The sequence below is a fragment of the Bicyclus anynana genome, chromosome 22, assembly GCF_947172395.1.
Source record: "Bicyclus anynana chromosome 22, ilBicAnyn1.1, whole genome shotgun sequence".
In the NCBI taxonomy this organism is placed as follows: domain Eukaryota; kingdom Metazoa; phylum Arthropoda; class Insecta; order Lepidoptera; family Nymphalidae; genus Bicyclus; species Bicyclus anynana.
Genome location: NC_069104.1, coordinates 6176257 through 6190835, shown reverse-complemented (window position 1 = coordinate 6190835; position 14579 = coordinate 6176257). Strand labels below are relative to the sequence as shown.

Sequence of the window (14579 nt, the reverse complement as noted above, 5' to 3'; positions counted from 1 at the left end):
AATTTGATTAATAAGCTTAGAACAATTAGTTAATATGGTGAATATGCATTTTTTACAAATCGATCAGAAATCGTAGAGATATATTCTGGATACGGCAAGTTCCCTCGTATTGTTCTAATTTCCGTGTGAATACAGAGATAAAATATAATAAAAAAAAATATGGTCTCTGATAATGTAGTTTTCCATTGGTAAAAGAATTTTAAATTTTTACAAAAATAATTTCAGAGTCACTTAACAATCAAATCTTATCTCTTTATAATATTCTAGTAGATGCCCCGCGGTTCAACGCTCGTAGTTTCTGTTCCTGTGAGAATATGGGGATAAAATATATCGCATGACACTGACAAATAGTCCGGGGTATGCACTTCCAAATTTTCAGTTGTGTGCATTTTAAGAAATTAAATAACACGTGTCTCAAACGGTGTAGGAAAACATCGTGAGGAAACCTGCACACCAGAGAATTTCCTTATTTCTCTGCGTGTGTGAAATCTGCCAGTCCGCATTGGGCCAGCGTGGTGGACTATAATTGGCCTAACCCCTCTCATTCTGAAAGGAGACTCGAGCTCAGCAGTGAGACGAATATGGGTTGATACTGATGACTCGTGAAGATTAGGGGTTCGAATAACTAACTAAACGAGCGTATCTCACGCGACTAATCTCAAAGGTACAAAGAGATGTCAGCCACAGTTTAAGTCCGCAGTCAGTATTTTTCGCTTCATTTTTCACTTCGCCTGAAGTTTAATAACAGCCGGCTAAGACGCCATGTGTTATTAATGGACACTAGGCTAGAAACGCTAGGCTGGGATGATAGGAAAGTTAGCGACCCTTCTTTATACCCTGAGTTTGTTTTATTATAGTGGTGGTACTGTCACTTGTAGAAATCTTCGATTCGGAGGGCATGCAACTACAACTTTTCAGTTATGTCATCTTTTTATATTCGGCTCACTGCTGAGCTCGGGAGACCCGAGAACTAGAAAAACTCAGAATGATAGGGGTTAGGAAAATAGTCCACCACGCTGGCCCAATGCGGATTGACAGACTTCACAAACGCAGAGAATTAAGAAAATTCTCTGGTAGGTATACAGGTTTCCTCACGATATTTTCCTTCATCGTTTGAGACACGTGATATTTAATTTCTTAAAATGCACACAGCCGAGGATCGAACCCAGGACCTCCGTCTTGTAAATACACCGCGCATACCACTGCGGAACAGAGGCCGTCAAAGTCTTTTAAAATAAGCAGATAGTGATGAAGAGTTCATATTCAGTTGATTTTTCAACCTATCATCATTTTATTCTGCTGAATTACACTAATATTATAAAATCGAATGTGTATAAGTATGTTTGTTCCTCCTTCACTTACTTCCTTTGAAGCGATTTGGCTGAAATTTAGAATGGAAATAGATTTTACTCTGGATTAACACATTAGCTACTTTTCATCCAGGAAAAATCCATGGTTCAGCCATCCAAAAACGGAATTCTACGCGTACCAAATAATAAGCAAAATGGTCGAATGGGCTGAATAAGAATAAAATAGTAATTAAAGCTAACTTATCCCTGTAACTATACAAATCATGCCCACGTGGAACGGTGGCAAGAATACTGGCTGCACTTCCGCGTTAGACAGCCAGGCTGATCGTTTGCGCAAAAAATGAGCCAGCCCTTCTGTCACCAGTCGAGGCAACTGTTTAATCTGTATTTATTGAGAAAGGATACAATTCCTGGCTCGGAAATGCAGCCATTATTCTTGCCACCATTCCACGTGGGCATGATTTGTATAGTTATTAGGAGCTTAAGTTCCTTATTGTATTATAATACATATAAAAAAAATTCATTAAACAGTGAACAGAACAAATTATAATCAATATATAACTCTTGCTTTTTACTGTCTTGCTGCTATTGCAACGTTTAAAGTGAAAACCTTTATTCAAAGAGATATCTCCAGTGAACGTTGAAATTATACAATCAGCCTCATCAAAGTGATTTCCTTTAAAACATTCAAGATTCATGAGGATCGCTTTCAAATCCCGGTGAGATAACTTTGAGAGGCATTTATTACTATAGATTGAAATGAAATTCATTCCTTTGAAAGAGAAAAAAATTAAGACCATTGTTCAGTGTCAGATGGATGCAGAGTCTAGAGTTTTATATGATACTAGCAGATACCTGCGACTTCGTCCGTCACTAGTGGTTAGCGTCCACTGATCCGCATCGTACGTATCGGACGCATCGCATCAAAAGGATTTTTAATTTTACTGCAAATAAACTACCATGCGGATCAGTGGACACACTTTTATGAGTTTCTTTACAAATGAATAATCTTTTTAACATAAAAATGGAATACGACAAAGACGTACCTATTTCAGTTATTTTGATTTTAACACAAAATTACTAAGCCGATTTAATGAAAATGAAATTGGAGTAATCTGTATACTCTTTAAAAAAAATTTCAGAATTGCTTAATAAATGACGAAGTTAAGAGGTAACAAATATTAAAAAAAAACGTACGCGTTGGATACCAAACTAGGAGGTTCTCAAACCTACTCCTTTTTTTGAAGTCGGTTAAAATACTAAAGTCCATTTAATGCGATGCGTACGATGCGGATCTGTGGACGCCTTCCGTAGACCTCCTATCTGGCCCTCTCGAAAAATCCGTTCTTACCGATCGTATACTGACCATGAACTACCTTGCTGCCATATTTTAACTTTGTACGTCAAGTGGTTATCAGCACAATTATGATGATAAGTAGAACTTCCAATTGCATATTGAGGAACGTCGATTATACTATGGGAGCCCAGGATGTTAAATATGCAGTTATTAAGATACCGCATATTTAGCATCCTGTTACAGTTACGGATTAGATTTGGTAGATTAGATAATAGAGAAATTAAATGTCTAAGTACGTTATCGCTTGCAGCGGTGGGAAAACACTACATATGTTTTAACATCTGTAGTGTTTTTCCCACCGACAATTGTTACAACGTTATTTATTGAAATCGTCAGAAAATATTAGCAATTTCTTCTTTAAAAATTAGCCGCGCTCGTGTCTCGAGTACAAAAATACATTATTTTGTAACTTTGAAACCCTCCCATTCCCTTACGCTCAAATCGTTAGATTTCCGAAATGCAAACCTTTAGCTATTAAGTAATCTACCTCAGCCTTATCTAACGTGTTGGTTGAGTGTTTTTGAAGTTAGTTTTTTTGGTTGACTTAAACTAAACCACCTATATTGAGGGTAGTAAATACTTGGTGGAGGTACTCAACAACGTACAAGGTGTACTCCCTTACTTCATCTGCCGCGCTTGAGTAAATCCAATAGTCCTCTCTTCGGCTCGCCTACTATAAATAAATCTGTGCGTAAGACTTTTATATCTATCTGTACAAGGCTTATATAATATTTAAACACGTGCACGTTATCACAAAAGTGGAGAAACCGCTTAAAATTCATGGCAACACTGGCATACGAAATTCCCCGCTAACCGAAAACTGCAGGTTATTTCCTTAATTCAGGCTAACCGTCTTTGTCGCTGAAAATGCAACCCAAAGAAAACATCTCCAAACTGCATAGCAGACGTTGGCATATTACCTACTTAACTCCATAATAATGGTATTCGCGGTACAGCCATCGGAAAATGTCATTGGTTAATGAAAAGTTTCACACAAAACTCAACCGTATTGTCTATCAATAAAGCTTTGAATACAATGTGGGTTTAAACCTTTTTCATGTTAACGTTTGGGTATACTGTTTCCACCTGGAACAGTTCCAAATGTTCTAAGCTGGTTGTGGTGAGTATACAGGGTATACCTGCGATAATGTGCCTTTATTAATTTCGAAACACATTTTCCGTATTTCGGTTTCCTATCAATGCCACAATTGCGCTCATAAAGGTATTACATTTTGAAGTATATTTAATATTTTTCGTATACCTATTAGGTATATCAAAAGATCATTTAAAGATAGGTAGACATTAATGTATGTCGTCGGTAAACTCTATTACTTAGTAGAATTCGTTTCATGTAGGACGGTGCGGGTGACAGTTCATTTCACTCTTGAAAGGTTGCCGCGATTCATGATAACAGTAGGTACGTATTACGAACGTCACAGGCGACTGTCACCGTACTCATGCTATCTGAAAAACCCTTTAACAGGTGTATAAGTGATATAGAATCAGAAATAATTCGGTAGTACATAGTTATATTACTCTTTTATATATACAAATGATTATTCTTTTAGATGACCATCATCATCTCCTTTCCCTCCCACTTATGTGGGGTCGGCAAAATGTGTCAATATTCTCCATTCGTCTCTATTACTTGTCAATTCATCATTTGCATGCCCTCTTTCACACACTCCAACCATCTCTTCTTTGGACTTCCTCTACTCTTGTGTCCTACCACTTGCAAATTCATTTTTTTGTTAATATGACTTTCATCCCTCCGCAATACATGTCCATACGAAGCTAATCTTTTACTCCTCAATTATGTCACTGTCAATTTATTCTTTTGGATGACCAATTTCGTTCATCATTCATCATTCATCATTATCAGCCGATGGACGTCTACTGCTGGACCTAGGCCTTTTGCATGGACCAATTTCATTAAACACAGCCAATACCAGCAAAACTTGCGTATCGTATATTTGCCTATGATCCGACAAAACTTCAGAGTTTATAAAAAAAGCCTCTGTTATTTTAATAACTTTAATTTTGTTCTGTTCAGGTTTTCATTTCTCTTACTTGTTTTTTTGGTTCTATGATTTTTCATTTTCTTTCCAAATACATTTTACTTGTAGTATTAGTGTTAAATAAAATAATTCAAAGTAATGTAGAAAGATTTTATATCAACACTTTTCCTTCCTTTTCTTCTATAATAGGAGGCTTTTCATTGTAGCTGATGGTAAATACTGGTTCCTTTCTTTTTTCCTCTTTCGCTTTCATTACGATGTACAGATTTTCAAAAAATCCTGGTGGTTGTTTTCGATTTTTGTCCTTTCTTAACTCTTTTATATGTTTCAAAATAATTTGCAGGAATATTACTATAAGACCTGTAATGAGAAAGTAGTTGGTAGATACTTTTGATTTTATACATTTATACTAATATTATAGAGAGGTAAAGTTTGTGGTGTTGTAAGCGAGTAATCTTTGGATCTACAAAACAGTTTTTAAAAATTCTTTTACCATTAGAAAGCCACGTCTTTTGTGAGTGACATAGGCTATACTATTTGTCCCCATATTCTCACGGGAACGAAAACTACGCGGGTGAAACCGCGGGATGGCCCTACCACTCTCCGACTAGTGGCATGAAAAAGAAGCGAGAAAACGATAGAGAGAGTGGCCACGTTACATAAGTATATATATAAGACAATAATGAATGCCATCAAAAACAACACTTGCAAAATACAGCATTCTCGCAACTCAGTTCTTCTACCGTAAAAAGTTGTGAGATCCATGTAATACCAATTCGGTTACTTTATTCAGCCCGTAATTAAGGGATTTCTTGTCTCAAATTATTACGTAATTAGCTAACTTATCGACATTTTATAGTGACCATATAAATATTAAAAATATTTTAAATAACATAGATTGACTTGATTGACAGTAAGTCAGTGAGTGACAAAATTAAGAAATTATGACAAGTTCAAATTCAATGATATTTGAAATATACCGTGTCTTTATAATGCCTGTTTTTTAGGCATCGAAACCTAAAAAGGGGGTAAATTTTTTTTTGAATAACTTTGAGAAAAGTTATAGTACGGCCGTTTTTTGCTAAGCTAAGCCACATCTACACTCACCACCATGTGTGATCGTAGTCAAGAGCGAGCCTATTCAATATTAAAAAAAAAACAGAGCTTGGTATAAGATCAAAACTCAGGAATTTGTGGGAATCTTACATATATCCACGATCTTGTACAAGATGTCCAGGAAGGCATTGCCAAAGGATGACTGTTCGAATACACCCTTTACCTGGAAAACCAACTTGATACAGGTCGCGATGAAGAACGTGATCAAGGGCCCTGGATCTCTCTGTAAAAAACGATTCAAATTAATATTTAAATATATATTTAGGTATTTCAACACATTCTTTAACTTACTAAAAAAAACATTTTGTGCCAATAATTGCATTTGTTAATTTTGCAATCGAACATTCTGGAGTCAACATATCTTGAGATTGCTTTGGTTTCAGAATTAAACATGGGTAATTACGTAGAGTAATTTCCTGTTGGATTTTATTAGGGTTCCGTAGTCCACAAGGAACCCTTATATCCATCCGTCCATCCCGTCCATCCATCCGTCCGTCTGTCTGTCCGTCCGTCCATTAGAATTTAAAGTCGTAAGAGAAAATTTGATAAAAGAAATAACTTTTGGGGTTCTTTCCTTACATGCCAAGTGAGGATGTCAATAGTCAATTCACTTAGGCTTAGTTTACAAGCACTTTCAAAACTTCAGTTATTAATATTATAAGATAATGGTGACAATAATAAGTCGAAAACTGAAAATTAAATTTACGATGCATTTTTTTATCGTCTATCCGTTGGCGTGGCGCATCGCTATCGGTATTTTTGTGCAATATTAAGGATTTAAAGAGCAATTTTCTAAAATCTACGGAACCCAACACTGCGCGTGGCCCGACATGCACTTGGCCTGTTTGTTGCTTTTTTTATACATAACTATTTATAAATAATTCCAATTGCGCTAATATGCGACCAACGAGATAATCTCGTGGAGAGAAATTTTGACGACCTCCGAGGCGCAGTGATATGCGCGGTGGACTTACAAAACGGAGGTCCTGGGTTTGATCCCCGGCTGGGTAGATGAGATTTTCTTAATTGGTCCAGGTCTGGCTGGTGGGAGACTTTGGCCGTGGCTAGTTCCACCACCCTATCGGCAAAGACGTACCGCCAAGCGATTTAGCGTTCCGTTACGATGCCGTGTAGTAACCGAAAGGGGTGTGGATTTTCATCCTCCTCCTAACAGGTTTAGCCCGCTTCCATCTAAAACTGCATCATCACTTACCATCACGGGGATTGTAGTCAAGGGCTAACTTGTAAAGACCTATGAAGAAAGCACAATGATCAAGTAAATCGCCAGTCGCGCCAGACTCATCTTGCGCGCACTCTATTAAAAAAAATGATTTGACGGCCTCCGTGGCGCAGTGGTATATGTGGCGCATGCGCGGTGAATATACAAAACGGAGGTCCTGGGTTTGATCCCCGGCTGGGCCGATTAAGGTTTTTTTAATTGTTCTAGGTCTGGCTGATGGAAGGCTTCGGCTGTTGCTACCGGCAAAGACGTACCGCCATGCGTTCCGTTCGTGTAAAAACCGACAGACGTGTGGATTTTCGTCCTCATCCTTAGCCCGTCCATCTATTCCATCTTATGACTGCATCATCGTTTACCATCAGGTGAGATTGTAGTCAAGGGCTAACTTGTAAATAATAAAAAAATCTATACTAATATTATAAAGCTGAAGAGTTCGTTTGTTTGATTGAACGCGTTAATCTCAGGAACTACTGGTCCGATTTGAAAAATTCTTTTAGTGTTAGATAGCCCATTTATCAAGGAAGGCTATAGGCTATATATTATCCACGAATTCCTATGGGTTCAGAAACCATGCGAGTGAAATCGCGCAGCGTGAGCTAGTAAATAAATAAATAGAAAATAATATACTTACTTTATGAATACCGATTATGTAAGACAAGACAAAGCACATCCAAAGAACGTTGAACAGGAAGTACATGATATCATTCACGTATATAACTGACATCACAGTGTGACAGGGAGGCTTGTCCTCAGGTAACGACAAGTATTGGATGTTTGGGTTAGGGTGGTAGTTGAATATTAACGGGTAAGGATAGAACCCGTGGGCACCCATGTTTGTGCACAGCAAAAACGGCTCCAACCAACTCCATTGGACTGCACGGAGCTGCAAAACAGAGTTTTATATTATTGTTAGCACTACCAGTTAACATTTCTATCTCTTCTGTCATCAACATATATTCGGCTCACTGCTGAGCTCGAGTCTCCTCTCAGAATAAGAGGAGTTAGGCCAATAGTCCACCACGCTGGCCCAATGCGGATTGGCAGACTTCACACACGCAGAGAATTAAGATAATTCTCTGGTATGCAGGTTTCCTCACGATGTTTTCCTTCACCGATTGAGACACGTGATATTTAATTTCTTAAAATGCACACAACTGAAAAGTTGGAGGTGCATGCCCCGGACCGGATTCGAACCCACACCCTCCGGAATCGGAGGCAGAGGTCATATCCACTGGGCTATCACGGCTATCTCTTAGGTTATTATAAAGGCGAAAGTTTGTGTGTAAGTGTGAGCGCTGCGGCTACTGAAGCGATTTGGCTGAAATTTCGAATGGTATATTGTGGTAATCACTTCCACAGTAGTGAAACAAAAGTAAGAAAGTATAAGAAGTGTGTGACGAACAAGTTAAATTAGGTGATAAAGTTAAGTTTAAATTCTTAATTAATTTATTTATTTGGACCACCAACAAAATTATATGAACACATACAAAATATTTTACAAATAGGGGTAGCATAACACATAATTTTACTTATAGATAGCCACAGCATGCAAAAAGTATAGGTCGTACGAATAATAGAATAATAATTAAAATTGACAAATAGAAAGAAAAAAACAAAATATAAATTTGAATTTACACATTTTGTCAAAAACCAAAAGAAAAAAATTAAAGGAGAACTTTAAAATTTTTAAATTATAAGTAGAGAGAGAATTACATATTTATGAGATGAAGAATGATTATGAGAGAATTACAATTATACATTTTACAAATTATGAATAAAAATTACAATTATAACAGTATGGCTATTATTTTTAATTTATTATTAATTTATTTTGGATTCCCGGAAAAATCCTTGGTTCCCGCAGGATTTGTGTAAAACTAAATCCGCCAGATAAAAAAAAAGATTTATTAAATAGGCGGACGGTATCTTACTGTTAAACAACTGAAGCACCGTAATGACGCCGAGTATGTGTAACAGATATAAGAAATTAATGGCGGTCGGTCTGTATTCATAACCCACAGGTGTAGGTACATTGTACATGTGATCCTATACTCTCAAAGAACCGTGATAGCCCAGTGGATATGACCTCTGCCTTCGAATCCGGTCCGGAGCATGCACCTCCAACTTTTTATTTATATGTATTTTAAGAAATTAAATATATCACGTGTTTCAAACGGTGAAGGAAAAACATCGTGAGGAAACCTGCATACCTGAGAATTTTCTTAATTTTTAATTTTCATAACTCGTGTGTGAAGTCTGCCAATCAGCATTATTCCAGTGTGTTGGACTGTCAGTCTAACCCCTCTCATTTTAGGAGACTCGTGCTCAACAGTGAACCGAATATGGTCTGTTAATGATAACTAGAAATGACTGCCAACATCAGGCCAAGTGCTGAAGCGGCTTAGAAGATGAAGTATATACGGTTTCATTATAAAAATACTTACGGATTCTTTGCTGGTTTCACATCGAAAGCCGTCGGTCAAAATGTACGCAACCATTAAATGGAATACAGTGCTAAACAGACCGGCGATCTGAAACAAAGTGGCAAATAAGATTATTATAGATAAGGTGAGAAAAAGAGGGTTGTGTGTGGTGGCGCGCTCTCGGAAACGCCCATGTCCAGCGGTGGACGGATACAGGCTGTTGATGAAGGTGAGAAAGGTGATGTGTTTAAGCGGTCAGACCAGGGCATCTAGCCAAGTGACACATCGATACGTTTTCTACAAGCACTAACGCTTCGAAAACTAACAAAATGTATGGAAATGACAAATTCCAGACTCGAACGTTTGTAACAAACTTTCATCTGTATATTCGGATAACCGAAAATATATTTAATCTTTTTTTTTTCTTTTTATTTCTTTACAAGTTAGCTCTTAACTACAATCTCACCGGATGGTAATTGATAATGCAATCTAAGACGGAAGCGGGCTAATCCAGAACGCTAAATCGCTTGGCGGTACGTCTTTGCCGGTAGGGTGGTAACTAGCTACGCCTGAAACCACCAGCCAAGTTCAAGTATGAAAACCTCAATCGGCCCAGCCGGGGATCGAACCCAGGACCTCCGTCTTGTAAATCCACAGCACATACTACTGCGTCACGGAGGCCGTCAAAGCTTGAGCTATTAAGCTACTAGCGCTGTTTTATTTCACGTTTTTCGAGGACCTTTCACATTATAGTAGTAATATGAGGATATTGAAATTTGAGTATACTCAATTAATTCATTACCAGGTGCCAATATCCAATCACGAAATTTTTGGCTCGAAGATTGGACCGCAAATCAAAACACCATTTTGTTTTAGCACGCATTTTGGATCTGTAAAAATATTTTTATAATAGATATTATTATACATATCTTATAATAAGTATAGTCTATTTAATATTGTACTTAGGTACAACACTAGCAGACAACCGCGGCCATGTTTTTCGTTAAAGTTTTTTATTTTAGCATATCTCGCGAAAAGCATGGAATCCTTCCAAATTCCCGAAAAAAATATCGTATGTTTCGATTTCAGGAGGTTACCTACCTACCACGCTGACCCAATGCGGATTCAAATTCAAAGTCAAAGTCAAAATTCATTTATTCCAAATAGGCTTAGTTTACAAGCTCTTTCGAAACGTCAGGTAATAATATTAAACTTAAGATAATGGTGATAATAATTACTCGAAAACTTAAAATTAAAGTTACGAGGGCAGACGGATTGGCAAACATCACACACGCAGAGAATTAAGAAATTCTCTGGCGTGCAGGTTTCCTCACGATGTTTTCCTTCACCGTTTGAGACACGTGATATTTAATTTCAAATGCACACACAATTCAATTCGAACCCACACCCTCTCTAAGGTATTTAAGTATTGTAGAAGATTGAGATCTATGGCACAGAAAACATTATGTACGATTATCTATGGTGCATCCCACTGTGTTTACCTACCACTACTCGTACCTACAATAACAATAATCTATCTCCCATTCCACAGAAAATTAGGTTTAGTATTTGCGCCGTATATGAATAACAAACATACTATCACATACTTTCACTTAGGTATAATGTAATTAGGTTTTCCCAAGTCAATTTGTCGATAGAACAAGTTTTATGCCACATTTGATTAAGGAAAATAAAGTTAAAACTAGTTTCCCTACATTAGTTTTTTATGTATCTCAAAAGTCAAGCGCCTTTATTTATAGTACCTATTGCAAATATTTCTCTGATGTTTTTTTTTGTATAACAATTAATAATATATAGATTCCGAAGCGACTAAGTCTCGGAACCAGAACCAGGTGGACTGACGACATCAAGCGAGTCGCAGGGATTCGCTGGATGCAGGTGGCTCAGTATCGTGATGTTTGGAAGTCCCTACAAAAGGCCTATGTCCTGCATCATATCAGCCGATGGACGTCCATCGGCTGATATGATGATGATGATGATGAGATTCCGAAAAAAATCCTAAATAGTACCTTAATATACTCGTACGCCTGAATTAATGTGCAATAACGTACCTACATATTGCTATGGAACATCCTATGTTAAACGTTGACACCTAACTTTTACTCAGTTGTTTTAAATAAAAGATAATAATAAATAACTTGCCAGTTTCCAGCCAATGTAAATATGTTATGAATGACCACAAACATATTAAAAGAAAGAAACGAACAAAAATAAACACTACACAGAATATAAGCAACCTCAACTGCGTAGTTGTCTGGTCTTGTCATGCCACCTTTCGCTAAAACACTGTATTATAGTGGTCTTGCCAGTTGCCAGTGCGCTTATAGTGAGATCACCACATACCGTTCGTTAAGGTCGTTATACACTGCCGAAGGGAACCGCTTTCGATCCTGTTCTGAATAAATTATATAGTATTCTTTAAGATTACGATTTTAGTTGTCACGAATATTTTATAATAATGTAAAAAAATAGTTTTAGTCAATGTACAATGGGAATGATGACTATGTTTGAATATATGGATTTTTATGTTACATTCGGGTAAATAAGGTCAATGTTAACTAATTTATATATAAAAAACAAAGATTGTCTGGATATTTGCAAACTAAATAAGATTACAAAATTTCAAAATCTATTTAAAATCTTTTATCGTAATTAGATGAAAATTCATACAGTTTTAGCTTCCTTACATTAAATGTGACATTATTTAATATTTGAACTATAAACATAAACGCACAAATAACAAAGATATTAGTAATTTTGTTTGAACGCACATACAAATCTAACGATCATTACATTACCTACGACGTCATTAGTTCGTGTCATTTTGTATGGGGCGTTTTTCAGGGATCCGCAGCAGCGCCGCAAATCTGACTCTTTAAATCCCTGTAACTCCGAAAGTAATGATCGCAGATACTGTTCCTGTTCCTTTTACAAAATTGCTTTACTATTAGCTTACTCTTAATTTATATACAATTTCAAATTTCAAATTTACAAAAACTGTCATCATCCCTATTTTAATCCCTTTTTAAAATATAAGTTTAACTAAAAATATGTTTAGTAATTTCTTATTAGAATGACCCTTGACTATTTATGTGGGTTTTCATATACATACTTACATATAGGACAATGTTCATATTTATTAATGTGATTAGTTTGACCCCGTTAAACGAATATACCAGGTACGTAACATAAAAAAAATAATGACTGCATTAGAAACATTTGATCCTCAATTAACCCCCTTATGGTAGGCGTCTGCCGTTAGAGGTAGAATTTAAATGATCGGAAATATCCGAAGTAATTTAAATGATCATGAATTTGTCTGTCATTTTTTAAAACTGATTATTATTAGTTCTAGAGATTAGCGCACCTAAACAACACAAACAAAATTGCTCTAGAGCGTAATTATAATATCCATATAAAATATATAATATAATATAATTGCACTATTATTATCAACCCATATTCAGCTCACTGCTGAGCTCAGGTCTCTCTCAGAATGAAAGGGGTTAGGCCAATAGTCCACCACGCTGGCCCAATGCCCAATGGATTGGAAGACTTCACACACTCGGAGAATTAAGAAAATTCTCTAGTATGCAGGTTTCCTCCCGATATCCTTCACCGTTTTGAGACACGTGATATTTAATTTCATAATTAAGAATTGCACTATACTTATATGCAATATGCATTTGTAACTATACATATATTGTATAGAGTTGCAAGTAACTTTTGTAGTATTAATACTGTTCGTGGACAACATATTTCGTTTCTAATATAACGTTTTTGTGCTATAAATCATACTGGGTTCGGTACTGGTTTTGTTTTTTATACCGGAACCGGAATGTGGCCGGTCTTCCGTCTTATGCAGTCCCAGCTTTAGCTAACCGGTGCACGAGATATGTACACATGTGGTGAAATTCGTAGCGTAAGCAAAATTGATACCAATATTTTTCGAAAATAAACTTTCGACATTTGAAATTTTAAAAAATCAATATCAGTTTTAATTTTTTTTTTGGTCACTTGCTATACCTAACTATCGGTATGGTAGAATTTACTGAAGTCGCCAAAAGACTTTTAAAAAGTCATACATACATGTCTACAGTTTACGAGTAGGTACAGTAATTGATTATAATAATATTATTTTTTTCTTCGTTTAAATTTTTGGAAATTTTATTCAAAGTAAAAACTGTTTTTTTGTTTTATTTGAATTCTAACTCCATTAAATGAAGATTATTATATAGGTAAAGTTATTTTTAACTTATGTGCTTGGAAAACCCGCCTTAAATATGTCTCCATCGATATAAGGAAAACGTTCGATCAGGTACTTACTTAGCTACATATATTCATACATATATTATCTGTAGAGTGATTATACATATATTTATTTACAACAAATAAAAATTAAAAATTAAATTAAATTACCAATTAGCAATATATTAAATTTAAATTTATAATAATTAAAATATTTACTAGAAATCCACACCATTTTGACAGTTTCCGTGGCGCAAGGGTATTCGCGGTGGATTTCCAGGACGGAGGTCCTGGGTTCGATCCCCGGCTGGGCCAATTAAGATTTTCTTAATTGGTCTAGGCCTGGCTGGTGGGAGGCTTCGGCTGTGGCTAGTTACCACCCTACCGACAAAGACGTACCGCCAAGCGATTTAGCGTTCCGGTACGATGTCGTGTAGAAACCGAAAAGGGGTGTGGATTTTCATCCTCCTCCTAACAAGTTAGCCCGCTTCCATCTTAGACTGCATCATCACTTAAAATCAGGTGAGATTGTAGTCAAGTGCTGTGTGGATATGACCTCTGCCGATTCGCAGGGGTGTGGTTTTGAATCCGGTTCGGGGCATGCACCTCCAACTTTTCAGTTGCGTGCATTTTAAGAAATTAAATATCACCATGTCTCAATCGGTGAAGGAAATCATCGTGAGGAAACCTGCATACCAGAGAATTATCTTAATTCTCTGCGTGTGTGAAGTCTGCCATTCCGCATTGGTCCAGCGTGGTGGACTATTGACCTTACCCCTCTCATTCTGAGAGGAGACTCGAGCTCAGCAGTGAGTCGAATATGGGTTGATGACGACTATTTATATA

The 14579-nt window shown here is 36.6% G+C and overlaps 1 protein-coding gene across 3 annotated transcripts; it reads right to left on the bottom strand.

The window, feature by feature from the left end:
- Positions 1-4821: 4821 nt before the first annotated feature.
- LOC112047970 (uncharacterized) lies at positions 4822-11785 on the bottom strand. Of its 3 annotated transcripts, none has more exons than XM_052888425.1 (6): positions 11628-11785; positions 10267-10354; positions 9486-9572; positions 7673-7924; positions 5892-6024; positions 4822-5045 (listed from the first exon to the last, which is right to left on the bottom strand). In XM_052888425.1, the coding sequence occupies exons 2-6, from the start codon at positions 10345-10347 to the stop codon at positions 4837-4839; spliced, it is 762 nt and encodes a 253-aa protein (XP_052744385.1). In that variant the 5' UTR covers positions 10348-10354; positions 11628-11785; the 3' UTR covers positions 4822-4836. The 3 variants fall into 3 exon arrangements, with proteins under 3 accessions (XP_052744385.1, XP_052744386.1, XP_052744387.1); XM_052888426.1 differs by having other exon boundaries at positions 11723-11770; XM_052888427.1 differs by having other exon boundaries at positions 11537-11667.
- Between the last annotated feature and the right edge of the window lie 2794 nt (positions 11786-14579).